The sequence below is a fragment of the Macrobrachium rosenbergii genome, chromosome 49 (genome assembly GCF_040412425.1).
Source record: "Macrobrachium rosenbergii isolate ZJJX-2024 chromosome 49, ASM4041242v1, whole genome shotgun sequence".
NCBI lineage: Eukaryota > Metazoa > Arthropoda > Malacostraca > Decapoda > Palaemonidae > Macrobrachium > Macrobrachium rosenbergii.
In genome coordinates this window covers 23,841,429-23,856,096 of record NC_089789.1, presented here as the reverse complement: position 1 = coordinate 23,856,096, position 14,668 = coordinate 23,841,429, and the positions used below count along the sequence as shown (strand labels likewise).

The 14,668-nt window shown below is 35.0% G+C and overlaps 2 protein-coding genes across 14 annotated transcripts in view; one reads left to right on the top strand and one right to left on the bottom strand.

Annotated features, from left to right (window-relative positions):
* Positions 1 to 5,168, bottom strand: part of LOC136832167 (ELMO domain-containing protein 2) — a 34,439-nt gene extending 29,271 nt beyond the window's left edge. The window contains exon 1 of one of the 3 annotated variants that reach the window (XM_067092918.1): positions 5,080 to 5,168. Coding sequence is in view for 1 of the 3 variants with exons in the window: in XM_067092917.1 (XP_066949018.1) it covers positions 4,339 to 4,355 (17 nt within the window). In the remaining 2 variants the exon portion in view is untranslated. Of the gene's footprint in view, positions 1 to 4,338; positions 4,859 to 5,079 lie in introns of those variants that run through there. The other 2 variants (XM_067092917.1, XM_067092919.1) reach the window with 2 other exon arrangements.
* A 2,480-nt stretch (positions 5,169 to 7,648) lies between these two features.
* The window catches only part of Tmem131 (Transmembrane protein 131), a 480,545-nt gene continuing 473,525 nt past the window's right edge, over positions 7,649 to 14,668 (top strand). For 6 of the 11 annotated variants that reach the window (XM_067092914.1, XM_067092911.1, XM_067092907.1 and 3 more), the window contains exon 1: positions 7,649 to 7,805. In XM_067092914.1, the coding sequence (XP_066949015.1) occupies positions 7,715 to 7,805 (91 nt within the window). In that variant the 5' untranslated portion in view covers positions 7,649 to 7,714. The remainder of the gene's footprint in view (positions 7,806 to 14,668) is intronic. The other 5 variants (XM_067092910.1, XM_067092908.1, XM_067092913.1 and 2 more) reach the window with 3 other exon arrangements.

Below are 14,668 nucleotides of genomic sequence, written 5' to 3'. Positions count from 1 at the left end.
CAACCTTGTTGTTATATTTTCTTGTTTTTTATTCCCTTTTAGTTGGCAGGTTGATTGAACAAATATATACTGTTAAAAATAAGAGATAAAGCGGGATGAAAATTGACGGGCCAAGATACAAACGCCGGACGCAAAAAATTGCCTGCCAAAGAGTCCTAAGCCACAATGCACAACAATCTAAGGCTACCTCTATTGCTAGAAAGAATATGGGCCACTGTTCTATGAAAATCTTGGGAGTACTATCCCAGTCAATTTACCCCTTGAATGGTCCAAACCCTACACAGTGCGTGGTGCCCTATATGTACATTGTTACATAATGCCAGAAATTGAAGAACTGTCATATCCACATCACTGAAATGAGATAGTTGTCCAAGAAAGCCCATAACGTGTATGCAGGAATCGTGTATACAGTAAACTCCCCATATTCACGGTCTCACTGTTCGCGAACTCACCTATTCACGGATTTCTCTGTGGAACGTATCTACCCATTATTCGTGGAAAATTCATCCACTTGTGGTATTTTGCACTAAAAAATATTCACTAATTACTGTATTTTCATATTTTCATAACTAACTGCACTTTTTATGATAAAACCATTAAAATACTCAGGTATGAGCATTTTTAGAAGCAGTTCTAAGTGTTTTTAGAGGGGTTCTAAGTATTCGCAGATTTTAGCTATTTGCAGGGGGGGTGAGGTACGCATCCCCTTCAAATATGGGGTTTACTGTGTGTTTTCATTTCCATCTACTATTAAATCAATACTTATCTCCCACTTGGCCAAGTCCAAGTGTAAATAGGGCCAAGAAGTGTTCATGCAAAGAATTCCTTAGTTTATTTTTAAACTATCCAAAGAATTTCATAGTCAGTCTATTTTTTTTTTTACTATTGGTACCAGTATACATATTTTTTTATCGTATTTAGGAAGAGTTAATATACCACACTTATTCCCATGGGAATCCACAAAGGGATAACAACTGATAGGACAAGTTTACTGTACTGCGCTTTCCTATTCAGGTCTAGCATACATATTAAAAGTACTCATTTTAGCTTCAGGCAGTGTCCTTTTTTAGTTTTGGGATTACAGTAGGGACCTATGACATAGTAACTTAGTAATAGTTTGCTAATTTTTCTTTAACACTCCTCTTTTGTTTGTGTGAAGCGTTAATCTCATGTAGTTACCAGTTGTATAAGTACTGTAGAGGTGATAATCCAAAGAATCGGATACCATAACACCATGTTTTGTTGAAAAAAATTTTCTAATAAAAAAACTTTTTCATACTGTATTCTTTATATTTTTTATATGTAAAGGTGTTTGCCTACAGTTTCATTATTATGTACAACTATTTTCATTAGGTCTTCACTTTATTCATGTCAGAAAGTCGTTTTTATGAAGGAAATTTAACATCACCTAAATATTTTTTTATTACCTTTTTCCATAAATGTCCTCTGGAAGTTATGATAATGCAGTCAAACCTCATTGAGACATAGATGAGTAAATAAAGCAATAAATGATGTCTAACATAGCCAAAGAAGACTTGTACAGCTTTAATATCTTCAGAGTTATAAGTGAATGAGTACCTAATGGACAGAGGTGCATAAGCACTGGACACCCCTTCATAATAGTTATGTACCAAATTTACAGGCCATTTTCTCAGTATGGTATTGTGATATTTATAACCTCTTTACTTCACATGAAACTGCAACCATTTCTTCATATATTGACCAAATATCATATTCTCCATGTTATTTATGGGATGGGTACAGTCTCGAGAATGAAAAGCAACACGACTTTTTGTGTACCTATTGGCTACCTTACCCTCAATAGATCATGGTGTACTTTTCAAGTTGTACAGTCTAATGTGATGACCTCTATTTTCCTCATAATAATACCAATGACATTAGCTAGTGAAAACTATTTTGTCAAATATTTTTGTCACTCAATCAATTATACTGTATGATTGTTTTTTTTTTTGTCTGCTTGGGGGTACTAATATTGTAAAACCCAATATCCCAGGTTAAGTCAGATTAGAATGCATTCCTATAGTTCACTTACAGGCTAGAATAGATGTTTGTTCTTCCAACCACCACCCCCACAAAAAAAAAAACAGATTTCTACTGGGAACCTCAATTATTGTTAGAAATAGATGGTGATGTGTTAAAACATATTCCTTAAAAATGAATTTAAAAAGCATAAAAATACCACATAAAAAATTATTGGAATAATTAAATTTCCATGCTGAATTTGATTATGGACAAATTATATAATTTCACTATTTCTTCTATGGTTCTTCTTCTTCGTTTAACGTGCTTTTTCCCATTTTTTATATGGGGTAAGCACAATGCCTTCTTTTGAAGGACTCTGATTTGGCGTTGGGGTAGACCGTAGCCTCGATCGGCTGCCCTGCCTGACATCGCTTAGACCCCAGTGGCGCATGTGTACATGTATCGTAACATGGTTAAACAAAAATATACAAATTAAGTGTGACTGAAAGGACTGAAGAAGTCTACAATTCTTTGGGTCACATGCAATGGGCTACCCAAAGCAAAGGCAAGGTAGAGCAAGGTTTAGTTGAGTTCACGATAAGCTATAGTACTTTAGTAGCATCTTTCCTGCTGCAATTGCAGCAACCCTGAAAAGAATTCAGCTCAATGTAACTAGGTACTGATGTTACCAAGCCATCATAAACTAATCTAGGATATCTCACCCAAGGCAACCTTAATAATGCAGTAAAACTGCAGACCACTACAGCCCCCTGCTAGTTTGTTAACTCCTAGTTTACATGTAAACTTGGCGCCCTGCTTAGTACCATCCCCTTGGGGATGAAAATCAAAACATAACCAAATGGTGGTAAAAGAAATTCTAAGGTAAACGTCCACAAAAAAATAATGTTTAATAATGAAATTTTTTTGACTGAGCACTGTAGAAAATGGTGTATTTGATGCATTAAAGGTGAGATATAACTTTAATAATGTACCAAAATAATGTGAGAAATTTACAAAATCCTGTTTAATTTTTACACAGAAAAGCTCTGAAGGACACCATGTTTAATACCAGCCCCTCGGGGGTTAACATTAAAAATAATAATAAAAGATGGTAAATTTCTCAAGTTGTTTAACTGCACTGCCTCATACACGGCCTTTTCTCTACTGATCAGTCAAAAAATTTCATTAATGAACAAAATCTCTGTGTGGAGCTCTTCCTTAGAATTACCATTGGTAAATTTCATTAAGATAAACAAGAGACATAAAACATAAACCAAAGATGGTAAATATTCCAGTCATCGACTAGCAGGAATAAGGGCTCAGTAGTAGCCTATTGCCTTCGTTACACAAATGATGCTTTTCCAAAACAACAGAAATATATGAACATAAGCTACTTGGGTAATCCTACAGTTTAGGGGTCCAAATTCACTGCTCCCTTGTATGTTTTAAAGTTTTCTTTTCAATTTTCAATTTCTTTTTTCAACAGATCTGCAAACAGAAGTATATTTGCTAAAAAATGAGTTTATCTGCTTACAGAAGCAGAGATTGTAAAAAACAAATAAAGCTCTACGCCTGATGCAAACAGTGTAGTGTGCCCACAACTGTGTTTGTGGAATGAGTGATCAGGAACCAGGTAGGAACCTGGCACAAGCTCTTGCTCTTCAGCAACCACTTTTCGATAAATCTGAAATAATTAGCAGTTTATCTGCTTACTGAGGCAGAGATTTACGATTTTCTCATAATCCTACGGGTCTGTACCCCCTAAGACATGTTTTTTGTTATGTTCCCCCTTTATCCCCTTTGTTTTTTTTACAATCTCTACCTCTGTAAGAACATAAACTGACCATTTTTCAGTTTTCCACGATTCAATATTTGATAAATGTCTGTGCTGATCTTGACTTTACGTAATGCAGTAAATTTGGACCCCTAAACTGTAGGATTATCCATACTTGTAACAAAAAAAAAAAAAACCAACTTAGGACGGGCTATGGCCTACTAACATTGCCTACATGAGCTAGTGAAAGATCCTGGGCTAGGACTAGGCTACCCACACAACCCTTTAATCTAAACTCAGGCCAAGGATAGCCTGTGCTACACAGAGCATGCTGGATTACACACCACAAATTGGAAGTGATAACCAACACGATACCAGAAACTTAGAGCCATCCCTCTATGACCTTCACCTAGAAAGTTGCATAGTCTATCCTAACCTTAGGTCCCCTAAAATAAGGTCAGTGACTCAGTCTTGGGGCCATTATTTACCCTCCCTCTTCCATAACATAATTCCCATACCAGCCTCGGTTAAACCACATTCATTAAAATTCCAACAACGACGATCACTGGATATATACTTACAAAGGAAATTTCAGCATCGTGCAAGAATTACAAGTAATGGAATAAGAAAATTCAACTGTTTGTCAATTATTGACAACCTAAACATCATAGCGTCAGCCACCAATACAAACAAAGTTTTAGTAATGTGTCTTACTTATTGCACATTTCAACAATAATGTCATCAAGATTAATGAAAAAGCAAAGCGTTTTACGGTAAAATGCATTAAGACGTGACTTGGCCTTCAGATCCACAGAAACCTCCTTATATGAACTATTGTGGATGTTAGCTATAACTTTACACTCTTTCAAAAACACAACTTGAAAGATAAGTAATTTATTGTTGTTATAAAATTTCATATTGGCTGTACAGGTAGTATGAGCCCATTGCTAGTTCGAAGTCAAATTAATCCACAAATAATAACAATATACTGCATGCTTTTGTCTTTGTTTCGTGTAAGATTATTATTTGTTTGATTTTTCCGTTATTTGCCCTAATGAGACTGCCCTAGAACTTCAGCCGCGAATCTAAGGAATTGTGAAATAGCGGCAATTTACTTTTCGAGAGGGGAGAGTGGTTTTTCAGTCATTACAATGAATTTGCACACTTGTCAAAAGGTCAACAAGGCCGTTGAGCATTCTGTGTACTAACAGCTTTAAATAGTTATTTGCTCTATTTTATTTAACTTTTTTTTATTTATGAACAAGGTACATTCAGATGTTATTATTAATTCATTTACACAAACAATCACACGTAGAGGTTACATGGAAACAAATTAATAAGGACGATTTGACTGGCAGACAGAACCAAAAGAACTTCGTCGATAGCACTGATTTTTAGACTGAAATTTTCACGCCTCACACAAAAAGGTTAACTTCCTTCACCACGACTTGACCAGTGATTTAGTTAAACAATGTCATAAAAGAAATAACAGTCATATGGATATAACATGTCCAAAGAAACTCATGCAAAACTTTGGAAATGTCCCACAACAACAAACAACATATCGCTCCATCATTACAAGACTGTCGTAACTCAAAAATTTGAAGTTTTGAGTTACACAGCTCATAAGATTGCCCATTTAATTCTGCGTCTTTTGGTAATAAAGTCGTAAGTCTAAGTGCATTTTTGGCCGAGAGATGGCGCTGGGAAGATTTTAAGTCTAAATCAAAATCTCGGTGCAGTTATAGGACTTTGAAACTTTAAAACGTTTCTCCTGAAAAATCAAGATTTTGGAGTTACGACAGTCTTGTAACGATGGAGCGATATAGGCTACAATTTAAAAAAAAAATATGATGTTTCCCATGATAGGGGAATTGCCCTGTAGAAAAGACAAAACCATGACCTCTAATACATTCTTACTTTAGCTACTAAACAAAGGATGAATCCATGTGCATAAAACGTCCACAAAATCAGCTGTATCACGTACCAGCACGAAAGCTCATAAGCATCCCTCCAAACCCGGCTAAAGATGTGCCATTCAGACTCAACTGCTATGTTTGCAAAATGCTTTGCTGTTCTAAGATGAGAACATTGGTAGCCTACTGTGCTTTATGACAGGCGATTAACTTGATTAGGGGCTAATCCTACGGAAATTGGACGTGACCATGATCGACCGCATCTCTTCCTCTACAGTCTACACACATACCAGGACTCCTCAGGTCCCATCTCTCCGAATACTACACGGAACTTGACAGCGAACATACGTAATAATCACCGTAAAACAAACAGAGAATGTTAATGGTTATATTTTTTTGGACTTAAAACGAAGATCATAAAATCAAACTATAATTTTTTGTGTGAAGAAAATGGTGCGAGTGAATAAATCCAGGGTCCACAGAATAAATTTTCCGAATATAGTTGATAACCCGTTATTAGAGCTTTATACAGACAGGTTATAATGTGCGGTATACGTTCTACATGTGAATACATGCTTATGAAGAATTATTCTTACAATACTAAATGAAGTGCATATCAAATCCAGATAAGTCTTGTGAAAACTTTTATATTGACCAGACTGTAAAATCGTTGAAAAGAGAATAGAACAGCATAAAAAATATGAAATATGCGTAAGAAAACTGCGCAATAATCATTCATATAAGTGAAAACAATCATGCCATTAATATGTATAAACTTGATCCATTTATTTCAAAATAAAAAGGTAAATTGTATTGGTTTTAGGGAGGTAGTTTACCTGGGCCTAACAGCAAAGGTTATAAACCCTCCTGCTTGGGAAAACAAGATTTATTTTCGCTAGTGTTATGGTTCCTTTTTTGTATCATGGTTGTATATGTTTTTTTAAATGGGCTGTATGTTCGTTTGTACTGTCACCCTAATGAATATGATGTAAATATTTTCCACTATTTATTAGTCCAATTTAAGATCTTTTAGGAAAGACCAAACCGGCAGGGTTTATACCTTACTTTTCATATTTCCCTGTGGTACGTGTATATATACATCACGTGTCCCGGTGATTTGTCTGTGTGTATGAGAGAGAGAGAGAGAGAGAGAGAGAGAGAGAGAGAGAGAGAGAGAGAGAGAGTGTGAAATGTATACGTGTGTGTGTGTATGTTTGAGCAGGATAATGATGGCTTGCGCGGGTTTTTTGATTATGAGAAACATTACTCCTTTTAAAACAAGAAACAATAATTATCGAATTTAGATGTTCAAGAATCTTCTTGATTATGATTATGCCAAAATAAAGATAAGAGTAATTTATATTTAAGCAATTACAAAAGAAATAAAACATTTTCGGTAATAAATGAGCTGTAATTTATAATATAGACTAATTTGCCAGTTTTTTCAGATAAATCATATAGCGGTTACTGGCAACTCTCTAGCAGACGAGTCACTTTAGTAACCGATATATTACTCATTTCGGAGTGAATATTGTTTTTATAGTCCCAGTATTGTATTGATTAATAAGAGCGAACAGGGGCCATTGCATATTCGAAAATTATCAAGTGACATTCAAGTGAAACACACTGAAGATCAGTTAAGCTATAGTTGCCAGAAGCTAACGGCAGAACTATTGACGTTCAGTACACGAGAAACCCAACGAAAAACTCCTGGGGAACCAACGTTGGTTTGCTATTTCTGTTCGGCTGTATATTATTTCTGAATTCGATTGTATATTTTGTATAAAGTAGTTTCTTGGACAAATATTTAATTTTTATTCTAAATTATAGTTTTTAATTCATATAAATTTTTAGTATTGAGCTAATTATATCAATAAATGCCAATTTAGATCATTCAACTTTATGACCTTTCAACGCATCCGAACACCGCAGTATTTCATGCGAAGCGGAACGACACTTTCCGTAATATATGAACGGTCTAGTTCAGGCTCTCTCAGTAGTAAGCCAACAGTATGGCGGAGGTATTCTAGTGCACAGCAAGATGGGAACTATACTTTGGAAATTATATTCGCTTATCGCCTTCTTGGAGACCGTCATCAACTTGGTTGGCAACGTAGATGGACAAAGCCATGGTAAGTCCTGTTGTCATGCAAAGAAAATGAAAACTGTGGAAAATGTGCTGGAAGAGAGGTCCAAGTGTAGTCAGGAGTGGCTTGGAAATCTGCCAGTGGGGTCGCTTCGAAGCTTTCTGCTGCTAGCAATAATAGTCATGATTGCAGGAATTGATTTTGGCGCTTGCTGTCGATTATGCTATGTATTTCACGGACATCTTTGCCTTTAACGTGAATTGTGAGAATCGAATGCGTCTGAAACCATTGGAATCGTAGTTTGATAAGCCGTATGTGGTGGGATTGGCCTAGAATAAAGCTTTCTCCGTTAAAGCTCACAGTATAGATCTAATTCATTCTTGTGTTTATCCCAGCCAAAAATATTGGATTGGTTAGAAGTTAGAGGAGAGTATGAGAATGATAAAAAAGGGCGAGATTGTCAATGGACAGTGCAATTGTAATAGCCTAGTGCTCAGTTGAGGGGAAGAGGATTTCACTGATAAGAGATAAGAACGTAGTTAGTGGTTTGGATATCAACTTGTACTAAACAACGGGGTCGGCTCAGTCGTTACATGCCTCTTCACTTGTTAACCGTTGGGCTAAGCCCTTTTATGGTTTTAATCTTTCTCGGGTATATTTATTGCTGAAATGTGACTTATTTATTATATCACTTGGTACGTAAACATGCCCCAATCAGCGTAAGGGGATAATTCCTCTTATTGTTTATGTCTACCTGGTTAACCAAATTATTGGTACGTGCCATATAATTGGAAGTATTGAGGGATGTATCAACCTTTGATTAAAACATTACAACCGGTAAGATTTGGTTTTACAAGAAACTGATAGTTGTTCCGAGTGCAAGGTGTGTTTATGGAATGTCACGAAGTAATATGGAAATCATGCGAAAGATAAAGCGAGAATTAAACGAAAGAAGCCTCTTAGTGATAAATATGCCGAACCATCTTCATTTTTTTATTGGTATGGGAATGGTGTCATTTTTCTGTTGTGTATTTCATATTAGCCTATGTATACGAATTGGACTCGAATATTAGTAAATCGGTGCAGATATGCATGAATTTATATGCATACATATACAATTGTTATAGGCCCATGTAGGTCAGACAGGCGCGCGCATACACACACACACACACACACACACACACACACACACACACACATACACACACATATATATATATATATATATATATATATATATATATATATATATAATAAACTTATATAGGTCAGACTACACATACTCTACATACATACATATGTAGGCTATATGAACTAACTTTTGCAAACGTTGTTTTCTGGTCAGCAAGGTTAATGCTACTTTTTTTTTTTAAAGCAATATAAGCATTGCTTAGAGCAAGGATGTCGGTTAATTTTGTGCTCTCATTGATGAATTCATGCAGTTAGTGAGGTTGCATTCTTGCCTGGTTGGCTTATTAATCGATCTTTGAATTCATGAAGTGAAGGAGTTTTATGTACACCGTTGTTATTATTATTATTATTATTATTATTATTATTATTATTATTATTATTATTATTATTTAATAAACCACGTAGCCAGTTACACATTAACGTCAGTCGTAATGTACAGAATAGCTTACGAGTCAAATGTGGGATGGCCTTAGGTTCGCCAGTCTAATCATACGGTATTAATTATAGGGGGTTCACCCTGGCAGCAAACCTGTCTTGGTTAAGCGTTGTTTTCATGTAAAGGCCTGAGAGACTGAAAAGGGAGGTGGGTTGGGGGGAGCCTTGATATGCAACAGCTTGCAAATTTTTATATTAAATTTAATAGGAATTCCTGAGTCATTGTGATTTTAAATTTTTTTAAATAATTAAACTGCACCTATGTAGGACACATTTATCATACAAGATACAGAAGGTAATGGCTTTCATCGAAATGATATCCTTTTCAGGTGGATTTTTCCTAATACTAGGCTATGGAAAACATCTTTAACAACATATTTTCCTTTGCTTTCGATTACACGTAACATAATTTTGCGGTCCAGTCTGGCAGACAACACACACACACACACAAACTAAAAAAAGCTGGCCAAAAGATTAGTCTTCAGGGAGTACTGGTTTTATACACCGTTTTGTTTTAGAGGAAATGGTCTGATATTTAGGTGTCCACAGTGGGAAACAGAGAGACTCCTCTTGATGAAAGTTTCGCAACTATAAATTTGAAAAAATTACAAAATTTATCGAATATAAAAGTATATACATAGGTATATATATAGTTTATTAATTATATCATATATATAAACACAGCATATACTCGTATATAAAATGGATAATACACTGATTTTTATTTTTATTGGATGTCTAATTAGTCTTATGCACTGTATAATAACAATAATACACATATTATTATTATTATTATTATTATTATTATTATTATTATTATTATTATTATTATAAATAATAAATAGTAAGCTCAGTGCTAAAGAATTTTTTTTTATCACGAAACGAAATCTCTTGTTGTGGTCCTGAGCGTCCCTTTGATAAGAATCGACGTGCTTAACTGAGGCCTCTCAATCGCAGCTTCATCTCCAATGCTATATTAGGCACTTCCGAGATAAGGTGACCCCGTTTTGTATATCGTTTCTCGGCTTTGATTTGTTTAACAACTGTTAACGAGGCATGCTTTATACAAGCCCTAAAGTATTTTTTTAAGTACTATTGTTAAAACCACAAAAACATGAAAAAGTGATGATGGTATCTATCACTGCAGAATTGGTAGTCATATGCTGACAGTGCTTATTGTGATACAAATTCAACATTATTGCTGCTGCTATTATTGCTACTACGGTACTTAGACTCCAGTGTATTCGAGACGATTACAAGAATAGTTGTTAATAGTTTTATATTGCAGTCTTTATGTACACATACTATGCATCTTAATCTGAGTATTATAAATGATTATGCCGATAATCCCAATAATTACATATATACGTACATATGTATGTATGTAAGCATGTAGGCTATGTGAATCTAAGTACGTATGTATGTTTGTTCGTTTGTTTCATCATCGCCTTGCAAGGACATGCCCTAGTCATTTCCATCTCCCTTTTATCATCTCACCTAGGCTAAACATAAAACTTACGTAATTTCGTTTATGGTACAATTTATAGCTAGCTCTGTTCTGGCATCTGACCCTTTAATAGTCTTATTACCACTTTTACAAATTGATAAAATATTTTACTATAGTTTCATTTTCATATGATTCATGTCCTTGTAGCAATACACATCGTTCTAGTCATCTCGCTATTTTGGCCTATTGTGTATTTTGTAATAGAAATTTGAACAAGAGCCAATTCAAATCAGAGGGGTTACATAGGTTTTAAGATAGGTCTTCTATCCTTGTTACGAATTTTAACAGAAAAATAGGCGAAAGCCTTCTGCTAGCAGCGCATCTGCAGGCAGTCAGTGGGAGGACTGATATATAATTTATTCAACATAGGCTAATTATGTTGCTGTCAACACTGGCAAATGAAATGTGGATAGATTTAATCGGAGAGTTTTGAGGAGCGATTGGTTTATGCTTTCTGTGCCAGTCGCCTCGCAAGACACACTGCAAGTAATTTTAATTGAGATTTTGCGGTATTCCCCAGAGTTCTTACGAGTTCACTTCAATTTCTTTGGAGGTTTCTTGATTTGCATATCATAACACATTTGCTGACTTAGGACTCAAAAACACACTCTCTCTCTCTCTCTCTCTCTCTCTCTCTCTCTCTCTCTCTCTCTCTCTCTCTCTCTCTCTCTCTCTCTCTCTCTCAGGTGACTTTCGGCGTAGTAAATTTGATGTTAGGTCCTGTTTGGGTAGCATTGTCATGCCAGGAGCAAGACTTGCAAACTGCTTTAAACATTTTTTTGTAAACAATTTCTGTGCAGTGCTTATTGGCGTGTACTGGTGGTCACCCATATAAATGCTGGCCAGACCCAGTGTTGCATGACTTTAACCAAATGCCCCTGACCGGCCGGGGATCCGAAATACCTAAGGAAATGAAGACATTTGAATGTTAGACAATTCTAAGGCAGGGAAAACTGAGACAAAAAGAAAATTCCAAGGCTTTTATTTCCTCGCAGTAAATGTGTGTCATGGCCTGAGAGGTGGAGCTAAATAATTACTGGTGGTTCTCTGTCAGTATTACATGTAATATACAATATTTCATTCGCCGATGGTTTTAGTATTTGTAGTATGAAAAGCGACATATTTCCATGTTTGTAACGTGAAAATTTCAAGGTGTTTATGCTTGTAATGGAAAAAGTTAATGTTATTGTCAGTATTCAGTGTTCTCTCTGCTATGTTACTGATTTTTATGTGCATCAGTGATAATTTTAAAAAGCTTGTGCTTATGGTTGTCGTAAACTAACTATCGTTCCCACTCTTGAAAGTGATGCACATAGAATTAAATCTATAATTATTTTCTGTTTTGTAATTTTTATTATTTATCGTGCTCTGTTGTTATTTTTCTCGTTTTTTTATTTTATTTTTCTTTCTAGTTTTATTTTTTCTTTTTCGTTCCTATGTACAGTACGTTATTTATTATTATTATTATTATTATTATTATTATTATTATTATTATTATTATTATTATGATCCTTCCCGAAGAATAAGTATCACGTTCTGTTTATTAATTTTGTGCATTTTTGTTTCAAGTTATGAAAGTAACTGATTTTATTCTTTTATTTGTATCCAGTTATGTTCTATAAGTAGAGAAACTGGCATGCAGTACTGTTTTGACGTCGTTGGTCAGTTGATTGCCTTAATTTATATGAAAAAAGGAGTCGCACTATGAATGGTCATCGATGACCGGGCCACCTCTAATGGCGTCAGAGAAGTCTTGAAATTGAATACAGTTACATCATTATTTTCCGTCACTGTCCACCGTCTGAAATCCTTGTGTGTGGAAGCCATATGTCGATAGGGATCGTTTACGTCTGCAGATGGAAGAATTTTTTTTTTTTTTTTCACTTACTACGTAGAGACGGAGACTGACATAGCTGCCCAAAATAATATTTACTGTCAGTGGAAATGTACTGTTGGCCATGAGAATTGAAAAAAAAAAATAATATTAAATGGTTTGGGCTGTTTACAAGAAAGGACGTTTGAATGAAACAGCCAAAATATAGTAAAAATGAAGGTAGGTTAAATGGTAAACAAATTTTTTAAAAAGGAGGCAAGTTAAATGATTCAAGAAATTATAAAAGAACGAGGCATGTGACATTGCTCGGGAAATTATGCAAAAAGAGGCAGACTGATTAATTTATTGGTCTATAAGCCGAAATTAAAAATAGTCAGGAATTAAAAAAAAAAGTGACGAGTGAAAAAAAATAAATAAGCAGGTCAAATGATTCATTGTAATATGAAGAAGAGACAGTTTAGTAGAAGAAATTATGATAACTTTTGTTAGTAAAATATTAGCTTATAAGATGACTGTTAGTAAAGTAGTGGCTGACTAATTTCATATGTTGATATAGTAGTGTACGATTGAGTGACTTTGGGAATACATAGGAAGGGGAACAGTTCCAAATTCCACAGATGATGTGTGTAAGGTCGTGAAGGTTGAGAAGGTCAAACTAGTAAAATTCTGAATCCACTTAACGGTATGGCAGCGTTATAACCGCGCGACGTTAGTCCGTGATGTCGGTAAATCAATAGCATAACGTGCCGTGCAATGCAGCGAAGGAACCTCCTTGATATTTTGTCGCAAATGCTTTGGTTAAGAGTCGTTGATATTGAGTGCTTTAAAATTCGCTTCGTGGTTCCGTTTCCACTGCACTTGAACCATTACCAACAGGATTAACTGCAGTTATTTTTTCCATTTAGTCTCCTTGCTCTTTTGCTTACGGCAAGATGCGTTTGGTAACAGAATCATGAGTCTCTCTCTCTCTCTCTCTCTCTCTCTCTCTCTCTCTCTCTCTCTCTCTCTCTCTCTCTCTGTACTGTTCCTAATTAAGTGCTCTAGGTTCCCTGGCTTATTGGCTTATACATCAGACATTTTGATATGCAGATTTCTTGCACATTTATATTTTATATATACAGGTATATATATAAATAAATATATATATATATATATATATATATATATATATATATATATATATATATATATATATATGTATGTATGTATATATAAAATGCACGTGTCTAGACAGACATTTTTTGAAGCTGTTTTTTCTCACTAAATCTGATAAACTCCTACATTAATAATTTTCTCTGAATAATATATAGAGAGAGGTACATTTAATGGCGTGAAACTTTTGAGGTGTTATGCAAACAGCCGGCTACATGGAAAGTCATGAAAATAGAGGAAAAGGCCATTATAATTCATGGAGATTTATTTCAACAACAGAATTTTATTTAAAGAATACCCGTATCCAGGTCATCGGTAGCGAATATTTAGCATTTTTTACAGTAGAAGGGATTTGAGGGTCTTCTGCGAATTAACTGTTACGTCTCATTGGAAATAACGTTTATGTTGGCGTTTGTGTGAAAACGTCATCATAAATACGTATTTTCAAGTTAATTTTTTTTTACCGTATTTTGTTCTCTCTCTCTCTCTCTCTCTCTCTCTCTCTCTCTCTCTCTCTCTCTCTCTCTCTCTCTCTCTCTCTCTCTCTCTCTCCGGCTTGGTTTGTTCAGCATTATTGTGTAATAATGATAATAGTAATTGAAGTAGGCTACATCCCTATGTAGTACTAGAAACATTTTTTGGCTATCATGCAATTTTACATACGGAAGATATACTGTTAATAGATTTTGACGAGAAGTTAGAAATTTTCTTTGGTTATTTTTTTTCCGTTTGAAATACGAGACGCTCACAACGTCACTCACTGTTGAGATACCTCTCTGGACAGAGTGC